General features: G+C 37.9%; 1 protein-coding gene across 2 annotated transcripts; it reads right to left on the bottom strand.

The window, feature by feature from the left end:
* Window positions 1-658: 658 nt before the first annotated feature.
* gpr20 (G protein-coupled receptor 20) lies at window positions 659-15012 on the bottom strand. Of its 2 annotated transcripts, XM_088328075.1 has the most exons (7): window positions 14992-15012; window positions 14810-14924; window positions 6982-7231; window positions 6649-6915; window positions 4782-5026; window positions 4509-4719; window positions 659-2009 (listed from the first exon to the last, which is right to left on the bottom strand). In XM_088328075.1, the coding sequence occupies exons 3-7, from the start codon at window positions 7183-7185 to the stop codon at window positions 1815-1817; spliced, it is 1122 nt and encodes a 373-aa protein (XP_088184201.1). In that variant the 5' UTR covers window positions 7186-7231; window positions 14810-14924; window positions 14992-15012; the 3' UTR covers window positions 659-1814. The 2 variants fall into 2 exon arrangements, with proteins under 2 accessions (XP_088184201.1, XP_088184199.1); XM_088328073.1 differs by having other exon boundaries at window positions 14810-15009.
* Between the last annotated feature and the right edge of the window lie 1111 nt (window positions 15013-16123).

Genomic DNA, 16123 nt, shown 5'->3' with positions numbered 1-16123 from the left:
TTGTATAACATTGTTTCTATGCTAGCTAAGTGTAGCGCAAGAAGCCATTTAAAGGGACAGTGTGTATTATTTAGTGCCTCCTATTGGTAAAAACGTCATCAAAAGCAATATTGATTGAAAAATACATGAACTATCATATCTGCATCTTTTTAAATACTGGCAGGTCGAGAATGTGACAAAACAATGTAAAGCTTCAATGGTCAAATTTACTTCAATGATAAAATAAAAGACTGATTCGTTCAAACATAACAACTTGATAATATAATATAATATCAAAATAATGTTTTATCCAAAATAATGACGTTTCTGTCCTTATTATATAGTTCTATAGCCATGTGTTTAATGTAGCTAAATGTAACACAAAACGGCATTTAAAGTGACATTGTGTATTATTTAGCGCCACCTACTGGTAAAAAAAACTTTCATTCATTTGAAAAAATATTATTTAAAAAACAATGTTTTTTAATGTTTTTTAAATAATGTTTTTTAAAGAAGCAAAAAATACATGAACTATCATACAAATCTGCACTTTTTAACACTCATAGGTTGACAAAGGTGACAAAATAAGAGATTGAATATTTACTGCAATGAAAAAAGTAAAATACTGATTTGAGATAATTTGAAAATAAGATATAATGCTAACCCCTTTTTAGCCCAAGTAATTCTGTATTTCTGTCTACATCTTATAGTTCTATACCAATATCTGTATGTGATGTAGGTGTTACACAATAAGCCATTTAAAGAGACAGTGTGTGTTATTTAATGCCTCTTAGTTGTAAAAAACTTGATCAAAAACATTATTTAAATGCAAAATTAAATTTTGAAAAAAGCAAACATACACGAACTATCATATTAATCTGCATTTTTTTTCAATACTCAGGTCGAGAAAGGTGGCGAAATAAGAGGCGGGAGGAGGGGGTGATTTTAAAGTAAATTCATGCGCTTGCTCGCGGTTTTATTTTATTCTAGGCTGAAAATGGCGAGAGTAAGAAAGGGACTGTTTCTAATACAGTCAAATGCCAACCCAAACCCCCCAAAAACATGAAAAAGGAAGACTCTATTCGAGCGCGTCTATGAAAGTCACGTACTTGCACACGCAAAACAGAGGCTTCAATGATGATTTCAGATAGAAAAATGCGTAACAAGTAGAATATTATGAGGTAACGGACACCACCTTTAAAAAAGGCTGGTATCAGTATTCACCCATCCCCAAATATCACACTGCATAATTCGCTTTTATCCTATTAAATAACATATCTGGAGAAAATAAGTAAGTATAGCATTTATAACATTTTGAGTTTGGTCAAATGCTTTCTTTACTGTTATCTAACTTCCCAGTGGATCGCTGTATTTTTAAAAATTGTAGTAAAACATGATCTGCAATGATTCAATGATGTTCAAAATGTCTCAACGTCACTTAAATGGTAAAATTATCCACCATAGAGTAGTAATTATTTTGTACACAGATTTAGGAGTCGGTATGAAAGACTTTCGCCTCCGAGCAGTGCTGCCATCTGGTGTACAAAGGCAGGCATTGTTCCTCGACGTCCTCTTAAACTCTCTTGATGCAATAAATAATCCAAAAATCCAAACAATGACAGGTGGATTTTTTTCCTTCTCCATTTATGTTTTCCATTAGGATCCTTATGTCATGACAAAATCGGATTTGTGACCATTTAAGTCTTCATAACATTGCTCCTTTGTGAATGCCAGCCCAAAGTGAGTCTTCATCATCCAGGTCATGGATTGTTCTTCATCAATGCTTTAAATTGATGTCCAATACGATGACCATCCCCGTTTAGGTTGCAAATTCTTCAAGCGATAAACAATTTGTGAAAACCTGGTGTGTCTTTTTGCGGTGAAGGTGGAATAGTGGCCATCATGATCACATTATCGGGTACGGCCGTGGCGGCTTCCCCTCCTGAGGCCTTAGAGCTGTGCTGCATGCTGATGATGTCGCCGCTGCTTTGCTCCAACTCTGCACGCCGGAAAATATTCCTCATGGTTGCCTGAGAAAAAAAAAGAAAAAGTGACCACCGGTTATGAATGAATAACTCGATAGGAGTGCTTTTTAATTTTCATAAGCATGTCCCTCTTCATCTTTATGGTGATACTTAAAAGTGGATTTGAATTAATATCATGCTGGCGGTATGGGTTTTTATATTTCTACATGGAAATTCTCAAAAAGTGCAGTTATTACAAAGTATTATTTACGTGACAGGCACGTGTTCTATAAACAATTAAATTACCCGTAATAATGAAATAATTACTTGTTTAATCATTTGTAATACCTTAGATCCATGTCAAGTCATGTTTATTTGTATAGCCCTTTATCACAAGGAGTCTCAAAGGGCTGCACAGACCACAGACTATTGCAAACTACAGACTATTATTACACCATCCCATGATCTAAAACCTACATGAGGGCAAGGAAAAACTCAAAAATCTCAACATGGAGGAAAATAAACCTTGAGGTAATCCCCTTCCAGGATGACCAGGCTGCAACGGATGTTGTAATAACAAATAATACACAGATATTGTCAAAATGTGAATTTCCCTTCGGGGATGAACAAAGTATCTATCTATCTATCTATCTATCTATCTATCTATCTAACATGAAATATAAGTCATACATAAGCTATAGAATAGAAAATTATTATTTTTCTGATTAAAATTGAATGGAATTGATGAAAATGTTACTATCATCCAAATTTTGCATTTTTGATTGTTAAAATGGTAAATAGAAGGCAGCCAATAGTGATACCTAAGAACAAGTCAGGTAATGCCACCGATACCAACGGCCAGGATCAGTAGTCGCCCTACACCACAAAAAAAATCTTACCTGTTGTTCATTTCAAGAAAATGTGTTATTCTTTCAAGATATTTATTCTTGCTCTTTCAATAAAATAAAACAAGTCCTCCTTGATATGAAGAACAGTAACTTTCGAAGCAGACGAGTGATTTTAAGAAATATTTGTATCAATATTTGACATAAATACTCAAATTAACAAAAAATAATAATATTTTTTTCTGTTTAAAGTAAAAATATTATTTTCTTGTTATATATATATATATATATATATATATAATATATATGTATATATTCAAATAAGCAACATTTCGTGCCAAAATGGTAATGATTATTTTTGCTCCGTATTGATACTTTAATGCAAAGAATGTGTGCTTTTGTAGACCAAATAAACCCAGCACAAAATTGACTTCCAAGTAACCCAAAATTTTGGAATGGATGGAACAACAGCGTCCCCTTCTGGACAGTTTCCGAACGTACCAATTCACCATGTACCATAATGAAATCTAATAACATGAAGTTTTGAATGTACCGCAATTAAAATGTCCAAGGCCATCAATTGATAAAACAATTTTCTCACCGTACGCAGTCATGTTGATTGGAGGGGCATTCTCAAGGACAGAGCATTACGCAGATTTCTCACTTCTTTGGCTTTTTAACAAGTTTAGTAACTTCATGACCCGATACTCTGACTATCAGATATCCAAGACCACGCCCGTAGAGGCATGATCAGATATCTAAGACCACCCCTATTGAGGCATGATCTGGTCAAATGTCCCTGGTCCATATAAAAAGAGGAACTGATCGATAGTTTGCTCTTTTTTCTACTGACTCACATGACAGTTGCTCGGCGCGGCCGCGCAGGCCTGCACTGTGGCCTTGAGTTCAGCACGTGGACCACAAATTGCAACCAACCGGCGCACAAGACGAAAGCTCTTCGTAACAACAAGTAAGAGGATGGTTTCTCATATAACACCGTGTCTGCTGGTTCTTGGGAATGAGCGTTTTTATCTGTACAAGGGAATCTTCCCAAATTGACGAGCATTATACCGGGAAACTTTCTTTTTGTGCTAGTAACTTCCAGACTTTCAGCGGTCGAGACCTCCCATAATCTCACTAACTGTCCCTCTAAACAACTCCAAAAAACAACACCTACCCCAAAAGACGAATGATGGAAAATATTAGGTGGTTTAATAAAACACAAAAGTATGTTGTATTATACAAAATAAGCCCGCTCCCAAAAAGGTGGGTGTTTTTTTATTTAAAGTGACAGTGTGCATTATTGGACAATTAGATATCACAGTATTATGTAGAGCAGTGAAAAAGAAAACAAACTACAGAGACTTGAAGGAACCAAAAACACTTCCCCCACTAGCCTTTTGCAAGGTTTTGGGCTACCTGTAGCAGCAAGATGGCAGACAATTATCTGTTCCCTATAGGTGGGGCTCGTGTATTTAAAAAAATGCACATTCATGTGATGGTTTATTTATTTTTGCTTATTTTTTAAATCAATATGGTTGTGTTTTTACCGAACGACGTTTTTTACCACTAGGAGGCGCTTAATAATACCTTATGTCTCTTTCAGGAAAAAATATATTGGACACAAAGCAGAACGTGCACACAACTTTTTTAAAAACAGCCGAGGGATGTTCTCCTGTGTGTTAATTCATATATTTTTTATATCTTTATCTAATCGTACCTTGAAGTTGTTGGTCACAAAGCAGTATACCACAGGATCCATGCAACTATTCAAACTGCTGAGTGTGACGGTCAGATGGTAGACGACGGCGTGGTGAGGCATGTCCGGGTAGAAATACACTACCACCTCTCGCACATGGAATGGCGTGAAGCACACCGTGAAGATGAGCAGCACTGTGGCCAGGAGCTGCACGGCCCGCCTCCGTCTATTCCTGCACAGGCAACACAAATTGAATACAACACACAATTTATTTACAATCACTTGCCTTCGTACCTGCTCTGCCGCATGAGGTGGTGACCGGCAAGCGCCCACACGATCCTCAGGGTGAACACCACGATGACGACGAGGGGGAGGAAGAACTCGGTGAGGGTGAGGAAGAAGAATTTGGAGAGGCAGCAGCTGGTGTGTTGGAAGGCCGTGGATAGGAAAGAGTAGGTGACCACGATGGCAAACATCCACACTGAGACACAAACGCATTTGGCCACACCGGCGTTACGCCATCGACGGGATGCTTCCACCTTTCAGGATGTGAAACGACATTTACAACACCAAATAAGATTTAGGAGGGAAAAGCCTGATCGCCTCTGCTATTAGCCTTCTAAACAACAAGCCCCGCTTACCAATTTAATCAGTACACCCCCATTGTCCCACTGTCATGTATGTTTGTCAATCTGCTGTTATATCTTTTATTTTTTGGTGTACTGTAATGCCTGTCGTTTATCTCCTCGTACAATTGGTGGAAGGGAATTTCCCGGAGGGGACCATCAAGTTAAATGTAAATCAATCAGGAGAGGGATTGTTTAAATCCTGACATCAGGGATTATCAATTAAGTTTGAACATTGTGATGTTTTGAAACCCGATACAAAATGAATGATTTATATGAAAAAATATTTTGGGGCAAAAAAAAAAAAAATACCTACTAATAGAAGATGCAAAAATGGAAGTTTTAGAGTTATCTTTGTTAAGTATCTAATGATTCCGGTCTTACAATATGACATCTGTTACCTGTGGTGTTCCGCAGGGTTCAGTACTTGGCCCCCTTCTTTTCAGCATTGACATGCTTCCATTAGGTGATGTTATTCGAAAGTATAATATCCATTCCGTTGCTACGCAGATGACACTCAACTATATCTTCTGTTGGAGGAATCTGCCACAATAAACTGTGGAAATTTGGAGGCATGCCTCACTGAGATAAAAGAATGGATGTCACTCAACTTCTTGCACCTTAACTCTGAAAATACTTAAATGGTAGTTATTGGTCCATTTAAATGCTGTGACTTGTTCTCAAAAACGGCTCTGAACATTGACAAATGTAATATCACCCTGAGTGACTCAGTCAAAAATGTAGGTGTCATATTTGACCCCGATCTGTCCTTTCAAACACACGTTAAGAATATTACTAAAACAGCTTTTTTCCATCTTCGCAATATTGCTAAAATTCGCCCTATGCTGTCTCAGTCAGATGCGGGGATTATAATTCATGCGTTTGTTACCCCCCGTATCGATTACTGTAATGCACTACTCTCCGGTCTCCCGAAGTCCAACATCAAGAGCCTTCAGCTAGTTCAAAATGCTGCAGCGAGGCTTTTAACTAAGACAAGAAAGTTTGATCACATTACCCTGATTTTAGCTAACCTGCATTGGCTCCCTGTTAGTGATTTTAAGATACTGTTGGTAGTATACAAAATCATGCGTGGACTTGCTCCCTCATATCTTTCAGATTTAATTTCCCCTTATGTTCCGGTCCGGAGCCTTTGCTCTGAAAATGCGGGTCTACTAGTGATCCCAAGAGCCAAGAAGAGATCCGCAGGTTTGAGAGCGTTCACCATTCGGGCCTCGGTGCTTTCGAATGCTATTCCCCCTGAGATTCGATCTGCAACCTCAGTGCAAATGTTTAAATCTAAGCCTAAAACACACTTCTATTCTATAGCATATGAATAACCTTTATTTTATGTTGATAATATGTGTATTATTTGCCCTCATGATGGTTTTAGATGAGGGGATGGTGTCATAAAGTCTGTAGTTTGCAATAGTCTTTGATCTGTGCACCCCTTTGAGACTCTTTGTGATTAAGGGCGTCACAAATAAACATGACTGGACAAGGTAAATAGGATGCTTTCCTAACCACCCACGTCTCACCTGCACTATAGCGAGGTAGCGGTCCACACAAATGCAAGTAAGGAAAAGGATGCTGCAGTACATGTTGACAAAGTAGCTGAAGATATGTAAGTAGGAGCAGGTAAGGCACGAGCCTCCACTGTAGTAAAGCAGAATGCGGGTCGGGAGAGAGAGATTGACCAGCAAGTCTGTCACGGCCAGATTGATGGTGTAGATCACAGAGGTGCTTTTCTGTTTGGTGCGCAAACAAAAGACATAAAGAGCCAACGTGTTGAGCACCATGCCCACCTGAAATAGGAAAACGGCCTGGGTGAGAAAACACTCAGCGTTCAATCCCATAGCAGGGTTACATACCAAGAAAATGAGAGAGTTGATGACCATGAGTGCTATCCAGAGTGGGTAGAAATCTTTGTAAAGTCCCTCATCCAAATGGGACAGTTTTTGGGGATAGGCCTCCATTCTACTTTTGTTGTTTGAGCTGGACACATCTGCCTGACTGACAAGGGTGTTGTTTGTCATAGTCCATGATGCTGTGCTGCTGGAGCTCACATTTATCATGACTGACACAAATGATGATGATAAGGTTGTTGATTCTGGCGATCACCTACACAACAAGGACAAAATTCCTGTTAGAAATGCAAGCAGATAATGTGAAAATAAATTATGACATTTATCTCGGACAAGGGTCATTAACGTACCAGGTAGCCCCATGAGAACACCTGAGTAGCTCACGAAACAGTTCTGAAAATAGCTCACCAGTTATGGCTCATTGCCATTTTCTAGGAAGTTTGACTTTCAACTGGCAGGAGAAATCAGTGACATAATCCGTGTCTTTAAATACATAATAACTTTTTGGCAGTTAGGTAGAAGGACTAGAGATTGTGTTGAATGGTGTCGAGTTGCAGGAGGTAAATAGTTTTAAGTATTTGGGTGTGTATGTGGCAGCAGGCGGTGGTTTGGGGGTGGATGTCAAGAAGAGGGTAGGTGAAAAGGTGCAAGGCGTGTGTTGAACGTGTTGAGGGATCTGCAAATGGATGCAAAACGAGCATTGTATGGAGGTGTGGTGGTACAAACATTGATGAATGGCTCAAATGTGTGGGGTTTGAGAGTAAATGTGGTTAAATGTCTTTGAAATTAGATGTTTGCGTAGTATGTGTGGAGTAACACAAGTGGACACGTTAAAGAATGAGAAACTAAGGAGAAGAACTGGTGTGGTGATAGAGCTTGTTGAGGGAGTTGATGAAAATGTTCTGAACTGATTTGGACATATGGAAAGAATGGATGATGGCTGTTTGACTAAAAGAGTTTTTTTTGCAGAAGTGGTGGGAAATAGAATAACAGGAATGCCCAAATATGGTGGGATTGATGTGTGAAACGTGCTCTGGATGTGAGGTCTGTCAATCTAATCATTAGATTGACAGAGGTGTCAAACTCATTTTAACTCGGGGGCCACACGATAGAACAAAAATTCGGTCGGGGGCGGAACTAGTAGATTAAAGAGAAAGAAATAAGAGAAAGAGGGAGGGAAAAGGAGAAAGGACAGGACAAAGAAAGAAAGGGAAAGAGAGGGATGGAGAGAGCATGAAAAACAAAAGATAAAAAGTTGTGAGAGAGGGGGGAAAAGAAAGGGAGAGGAAGAAAGAAATCCAAAGAGAAATAGAAAGACAGAAGGAGAGAAAAGAGAAAAGAAAGCTGCGAGGGTATGAAAAGAGAATGAGAAAAGAGAGAAAAGGAAAAAAGGAAGTTAGAGCAAAAGAGATTAAAAGACACAGAGAGAGAAAGAGACAAAGAGCAACAAAGGAAGAGAAAAAACAGAGACACAGAGAGTGAAAGAGACAGAGACAGAGTGGGTGGAAAATAAAGAGAGAGATAGAGAGAGAGAGAGAGAGAGAGAGAAAGAGAAAAAAATACAAGTACAGTGTCTTTGTGAGAGGCACCTGGCTTTGGCAACATCAAGTTGACATATTTCAACCTGCAGCTTGTTTTTCTCTTGCGCTTCTCTGAGTGTTGTCTCGCGGGCCTGATCTGGCCCGCTGCCTGTGATCTAATGGATGCAAAAGTGTGTGTGCTATGGCTGGATGTGATTTGCGAAGGATAGTTAAAAATGACGCGGAGTTGATAAACCAGTGTTTTGCTGTCAGGCCTCTCTGGGATGAAGGGTTGCATTGCACAGCAACTGTTTGGTGTCAGGTTGGGAAGAGCGAATGGGAATGAATGTGATTTTGACTCTAGCCACATCCCAAACTTTATAAAAAAATCTATGAATACTTTTCTGCAAATATTATGTCAATTTCAAGTTTCTGTGCTGTAAAAACTGGGGGGTATTATAAATTATATTGTAGATAGATAGATAGATAGATAACCTTATTAGAAAAAAAAAATAATTTCCAAAAAACAACAAAACCATTCCTATTACTTTTAAAACTAACTGAAGATTAAAAGAGAAAACAAAAAAAATCACAATATGCAATATCCCAAGCAGCCATTCTGCCTGGAGTCTGTTCCCGTGACCCCTTAACAAGATAAGTAAAATGTATAAATGAAATGATTTGCACTAGCCAGCATGGTGGCCTAGCTCAAATGACCAAAGACACAACAGTATTGAAGACAATTACCACCCAAACTGGATTGATGGCACAATCTCAAAGACTTTAGCCAGAGTCATTGATGCTGTGCAGTGTCTCATCAAATCATCCTGAATTAATATTTAAATGTATACTCTGCAGAGTATTTATTTAGTATCTGATTGAAAGCAAACCTACTACAAAACATGCATACTTTCCTACTTCAAAATGTCTGGCACAATCTCAGCCCTCTTCTTGAGTGTGGCCGTTGCTGCTGGCACGGCTACAATAACAAAACGAATGTAACCCCATCTTCAGTTTATTTGTTCTATCTATTTATAATGTTATTTATTGGCTCATGACAAGGAGAATACATATACAGATTGTTCATCCGTAGTTGTTCTCATAATGAGGAAGATTCAGATATGAGCTCACCGCATAAACAAGAACACACTGTTATGAATAGAGGCAGAAAATAATTGTATGAGATGGGGGTGAGAATTTTCACATAGACACATGGATTTGTTAAAAAAAAAAGACTCAAATGAATGGATGAATGAATGAATGGATGATCCATAAACCTAAAAGTATTTCACAACACATCAACATTGTGAATGTTTCTCTAAGCATATATTTCCAGCCAACTCATGCATCATTCGATGGATTCTATTTAGACTTGAGAGTCACATTGCACGCTATTTCAGTAAGATGTGAAGAATTAAATTCGCCATTCAGGAAAAACAAGAATATAACGGCGCCGCAAAAGCACTAACTGTCTAAGACGAAATCTTTCATCTTTACTGCTTTGCACTTATTCATTGTAAAAAGCAACAAGAGAAACATTGTTGAGAGGCGAATAAATGTGCTAAGCAATACATCTTGGTGACCTTTACTTGTGTACAACACAAACAAGTTTTCAGCTACAGGGAACTTTTTTTTTGCAGATGGTGATTCTCTATTTTAGCTCTTGATACTTATAAAGATTCACAATGTTTTCCGTAGGAAAACAGACAGTTCTTTGAAGCCAATGCAGTATAATTCATTTTCTAGTTCAGTGACAATATGAAGCAATGTTTCTTTACATTTTTGAGCCAAGGCACAATAAATTTCATTAAAAATGTTGATGTACAACGTTTGCTGGATTCATATAAAATATATAATTTCGGAAATAATTTTATAAAGCTTTAACTGACACTAAGTTTTTATTTTTATTTTATATTATATTATCACTATTTTATAATTATATTTTTAATTTTATTGGCTGTTAATGCAACATCCATTGCAGCCTGGTCTTCCTAGATGGGGGATTGACCTTCTCAAGGTTTCTTCATTTTTGAGTTTTTCCTTGCCCTCATGGGGGTTTCAGATCAGGGGATGGTGTCATAATAGTCTGTGCAGCCCTTTGAGACTCCTTGCGATTCAGGGCTATACAAATAAACATGGATTTGGGTTTATCTTTGTGGTTACTGAGGCTCAGGAGATAATACAGGTCACTTTAATTTTATTGTATATTCAGCCTATTGTTCTGGTTTTGCTAATTTTTATCTTGTTTTTCTAGAAAATATAAATAAAAATAATACTTAAAAAAAAGCAAAAATGATTTGCCAGTGGAGCATTCAAAAAAAAACTTTCTAACTTTTTCAGGCTTTCTATCCATCCTTTATCTGCTTGTCCTCTCTAGGGTCACGAGGGTGCTGGCGCCCATCCCAGCTGTCCTCAGCCAGTAGGCAGGGGACACCCTGAACTGGTCAGTCGCAGGGCACACAGAGACAGACAACTCACTCGCTCATTCGCACTTAGGGAGAATTTGAACCGGCCAATTAACCTGACATGCATGTTTTTGGAATGTGGGAGGAAACCGGAGTGGCCGGAGGAAACACGGGGAGAACATGCAAACTCCGCACCACAAGGCTGGTAGCTGTATTTAATCCCATGACCTCATGCATGTTTTTGGACTGTGGAAAAAAAAACCACGCAGGCACGGGTAAAACATGCAAACTCCACACGGAAAGGCTGCGGTAGCAGGACTCGAACCCTAAACCTCTGCACCGTGGGGCTGCGCACTAAACACCCAACCGCCGTGCCGCCTCTTTCAGACTTTCTTTTTAGAAAATCAGAAAACAATAATTCAAATCAGCAAAACTGCATGCAAAAGTTTTACTTCAATTTATTTGTTTAAATTGAGCAATTCCCTTTGGCACACTTGACAAACTCTCACGGCACACTAGTGTGCCCTAGCACACAGGTTGAAAAACACTGATATTGGGATTTAACATCTACTTTAAATTCAGTTTTTGGAGACTAATTTTACATAATTATAGAGATGCCACAGAAAGATGTCACGTGGTAAAACATTCATAAAATTCCACTCTAATGAAGGGATACATTTATTTCCTGAAATGTTTCTATATTGTGCCACATCTAATAGATTAAAAACAACCATTTTAAAAGTGTTTATTTTCTAACAAAGAGATGGAGTTATACTTGAAAAAGACGCTTTCCAACGAATATAAAGTAAACATTGCCATCTAGAGTGACTTTCTATGTATTCTTGGAAAATGATTTGCCTGGCCTCCTAATGGACTTTACATTGATATATTGCATATTTCAAAGCAATACATCTAATCATGCTGCCACCACTTTGCTGTGTAATGCAGCAATGATGCAATTTCTGCAAAGAGTCCGTCGGGCTCCGTTGCACATCACAAATAAATTCAAGCAGTGTGGGAGTCTCTCTTTGCTCGTGTATAACTGCTTTTGAGGTCTCGTGAAACAAAGATCTCACACTGTCCAGCATTGCTTTATTGCATCTCAGATAGTCCCTTAAGGCTATTGGCACATTTTGTCGTTGCAGTAAATTTGATTTAAGTCAAGTCATGTTTATTTGTATAGCCCTTATTCCCAAGGTGTCTCAAAGGGTCGAGGATGGAAGGAAGAAAGAGAGATTAAAGAAAGACAGTACTGAAGGAAGAGATAAAAAAAGGACAAGACGAGAGGAAGAGAGATGGAAAGGATAAAACTGAGAGAAGAAGGAAGGAAGGATGAGAGAAGGAAGAAAGTAAGTGAGAAACATCAAAAGAAGAAAGAAATACAGTAAGAAGGAAGAAAAAAGAAATAAAGAAGGAACAAAGAGGAAAAAACAGAGAAAAAAGAAACAAAAAGAGCAAGAGAGAAGGAAAGAAACAAAGGAAGAGAGGAAAGAAGGAAGAAAAAGAGAAGGAATGATGCAAAAGAAGGGGGAAGAAGGGAGAAAAGAGGAGAGAGAAAAGAGATAAAAAAAGAGCAAGACAGAAAGAAAAAGAGCAAGACAAAAATAATGAGAGCAAGAAAGAAAAAAAGAAAGAAAGGAAAGAAAGAAAAAAGGAGCAGAGGAAGGAAGTGCATTGAAAGTGCGAACAGAAATGCTGCTTTACGCAATTTGGGATCCAACACAACATTTTCATGTTGGATAGAAAACGAATATTGCAACTCGAGTAATTCTGAATCAAAATTTCAAATCGGAAGGAAAAAATTCAAGTTACGACACATTCAAAGTGAGAGGTTGACCCGACCAGGAAGTGAGTTTTGGAGATGGATCGGGGGATCACCAAGTTTTTAGGATCAGGTAGTGAGTTACAGCTACAATCAGAGTTCATCTGAGTGTAAAACAGTCCAAAATAAACTGCTCAAGGGATTGTTTTTGTTCATCTACTCAACTGAACCAAACTGACTATTTTGCTAAACAGTATTCACAATCGAAAACCAGAATCCTCCTCCAAACCGGGCCTCTATCCAGTTCCATCAGTGAAGAAAAATACAATCTTTAAAAAGTGGAGTTTCAGTATTGGATAGTGTAAGGAAACAAAACAAGAAAGTTTACTAGGATCTTCAGAATATAAAAACATCAAAGTTACTCTTACACAGGCTTGACTACACATTCTTTCTTACATTTAAGTGTCATTACATAAGTGTTGTTGCATGAAAAGTCCGCTCGGGAGGTCTTCAGTGACTAGAACCGCGCTATAGAAATACAGTCCATTTATCATTTAACATTTAGATAAAACATAATTCATAATCTATACAAAGATATAGAAAAACAATGAATACTAAAATCAGAATGAAATAAATAAAACAATTTTAAAAGATAAAATTGTAATAAAGGCATTGAGAAAAACATTAAAATAAATCAGTTTTAAATAATACCTTTACCACAGGTGTCAAACAGGCGGCCCGCGGGCCAGATCAGGCCCGCTGAGGGATTGAATCCGGCCCGCGAGACAACACTCCGAGAAGCGCAAGAGAAAAACAAGCTGCAGGTTGAAATATGTCAACTTGATGTTGCCAAAGCCAGGTGCCTCTCAGAAAGACACTGTACTTGTAATTATTTCTCTCTCTCTCTCTCTCTCTCTCTCTCTCTCTCTCTCTCTCTCTCTCTCTTTTCTATCCATTTTCTTCCACTCTGTCTCTTTCACTCTCTGTGTCTCTCTTTTTCTCTTCCTTTGTTGCTCTTTGTCTCTTTCTCTCTCCGTGTATTTTAACCTCTTTTGCTCTAACTTCCTTTTTTCCTTTTTTCTTTCTCTCTTCCTACCCTTCGCGCTTTCTTTTCTCTTTTCTCTCCTTCCATCTTTCTCTTTCTCTTTGGATTTCTTTCTTCCTCTCCCTTTGTTTTCCCCCCTCTCTCACGACTTTTTATCTTTTGTTTCTTATGCTCTCTTCCTCTCTCTCTTTTTCTTTCTTTGTCACGCCCTTTCTCCTCTTCCTTCCCTCTTTCTCTTATTTCTTCATCTCTCTTTATCTCTCTCTTTAATCTACTAGTCCGGCCCCCGACAGAATGTTTGTTCTATCGTGTGGCCCCCAGTTAAAATTAGTTTGACACCCCTGACCTATACAAATGAATATAACTTCCTCTATTAAAATTAATTCAATAAAACATGAAAAATAAAATTGCTTATAGTTTTAAATAATTAATGTATAATTTATAAAAATAAGACTAAATGATAATGATTGATAAATCAATTAAAAAGAATATACATTGTAATGAATGAGTAAAAACACCAAAATCCTCCTCCAAACCAGGCCCTTATCTAGTTCCATCATGGTCAGAGAAGCAGAATAAAATCTTTAAAAAGTGTACTTTCATTTATACAAATGAATACAAGTTCATCTATTAAAATTAATTCAATAAAACATGAAAAATAAAATTGCATATAGTTTTAAATAATTCATGTATAATTGATAAAAATAAGACTAAATGATAATGATTAATAAATCAATTAAAAAGAATATACATTGTAATTAATGAGTAAAAAAAACACCAGAATCCTCCTCCAAACCAGGCCATTTACAAGTTCCATCATGGTCAGAGAAGCAAAATTAAATCTTTAAAAAGTGTACTTTCAGTATTGGATATTGTAGAGAAATAAAACAAGAAAGTTTATTAGAATCTTCAGAATAAAAAAACTTCTCTTACACAGGCTTGACTACACATCCTTGCTTACATTTAAGTGTCATAAGTGTTGTTGCATGAAAAGTCCACTTGTATGAAATAGCATATCAAACAGGTTTTTAAATGCAGTTAGAACTTCAGCTCTCAAGCTATCATAAGGAATGACACAACAGAGTAGCCGTCTTAAACGTACCTCATACAATTAGCCCAGCAGTAGATTTCCACAGTCCCTGGGGTGGCTTCAAATCCTCGCTTCAGTGATGTTTTCCAAGTAGGGCTTTGCATTCATTGTCCCAATTCACCTTGCCCTACACAAGTTCAAACAAAATGACATCAACATCATCACCATCATCATCTCATCTCCTGCTGTTCCACCTTTAGCCAAGCCTAATATCGAGCCATCCTCCCTACCAGTGGTTTGTCCTTCTCTATCTATTAACATGCCTCTTAACTCCCCATCTCCCCTCCTTCTCTGTCATTCCTTCGGTTTGGTGTTTGAGACAGGAAGTCAGAGGATCTGTTTATATTATGATCAGACACGCATGCATTATGGACGCAAATGATGGCCTCAAAGTTCACTCAAGCCGTATAGTTCTGAGGTTGGGGGTTCAAATTTGAGTTCCAGATTTTCTGGGTTGCGATTGCATGTGTTTTTCTCATATGTTTGGCTTTGTACTACTATAAAAATCGTGTTTGTGAGTTTTAAAGAATACTAAACTAACAATAATGGAGCTTTTGATTCTGTATATCTATATTAATATATATTTTGCAGTCCCAGTATGTCAAAACAATGTTATTGTGTTTACAGACTATGAAAAAAAGAATACATGTACTCCTGTTTTTCTTTACTTTTCAGATGGCAGCTATCTTGCCACTTTCTCTCGATGAAATATGGTTATTCAACGTTTTTCTTCCCCATTTTTTGTTTTGTTTTTATGGACCTTGTCCCCTATACTCATGGTTCACGGATCTCTTAACGGCTCGGATCGTCGGGTTACAAATAAGGACGCAATTCTTGACAGCTTTCTCCATTGCTGACGATTCTTGGCCTGTTGTTGGGTCGTGGCAAAAGATGGCACCAGTCCAATCCCTAAATGTTGTTAGCCCAGTTTTTCTTGGTCTTCCTCTATTTCTGCCCCCCAAGGACTGTGCCCTGGAGAATTATCTTGGCCAGTCCCGATGATCTTGTGACGCGACCATACCGCTGAAGTTTCCGCTCGCGCACAGTTGAAAACAGTTCTCATGTACTTCCCTCCAAAAACATATCAACGGCTTTACTGATTATGTCTCAGCATCCCAAAGTTGTTTTACAGTATCAAAGATAATTTTCAGAGGACAAGAAGTAGCATATGGATACTCCCTAACAAAGTTTAAAATAGGCAGATTTTTCTTGCCTAATAGTCGGGTGCATCGCTTTAGGTGTCCTTTAAAGTTAAATATTTTTACTATTTATTAAACAATGTCCAGCAGCTGAGTTCAAAGAGCCCTTATGCTTCTTTTCCACTGT

The sequence above is a fragment of the Urocampus carinirostris genome, chromosome 2 (genome assembly GCF_059441175.1).
Source record: "Urocampus carinirostris isolate Australia breed hairy pipefish chromosome 2, RoL_Ucar_1.0, whole genome shotgun sequence".
NCBI lineage: Eukaryota > Metazoa > Chordata > Actinopteri > Syngnathiformes > Syngnathidae > Urocampus > Urocampus carinirostris.
Note: the sequence above shows the minus strand (reverse complement) of the source record. Positions and strands in the feature narration are given on the sequence as shown.

Excerpts from the sequence above, each read along its gene's own strand:
- gpr20 (XM_088328075.1), bottom strand. The coding sequence starts at position 7,185 with ATGATAAATGTGAGCTCCAGCAGCACAGCATCATGGACTATGACAAAC. Across the intron at positions 6,916-6,981 it reads TCAACTCTCTCATTTTCTTG|GTGGGCATGGTGCTCAACAC; the intron begins GTATGTAACCCT and ends TTCCTATTTCAG. Across the intron at positions 2,010-4,508 it reads TTGTGACCAACAACTTCAAG|GCAACCATGAGGAATATTTT; the intron begins GTACGATTAGAT and ends TTTTTTTCTCAG.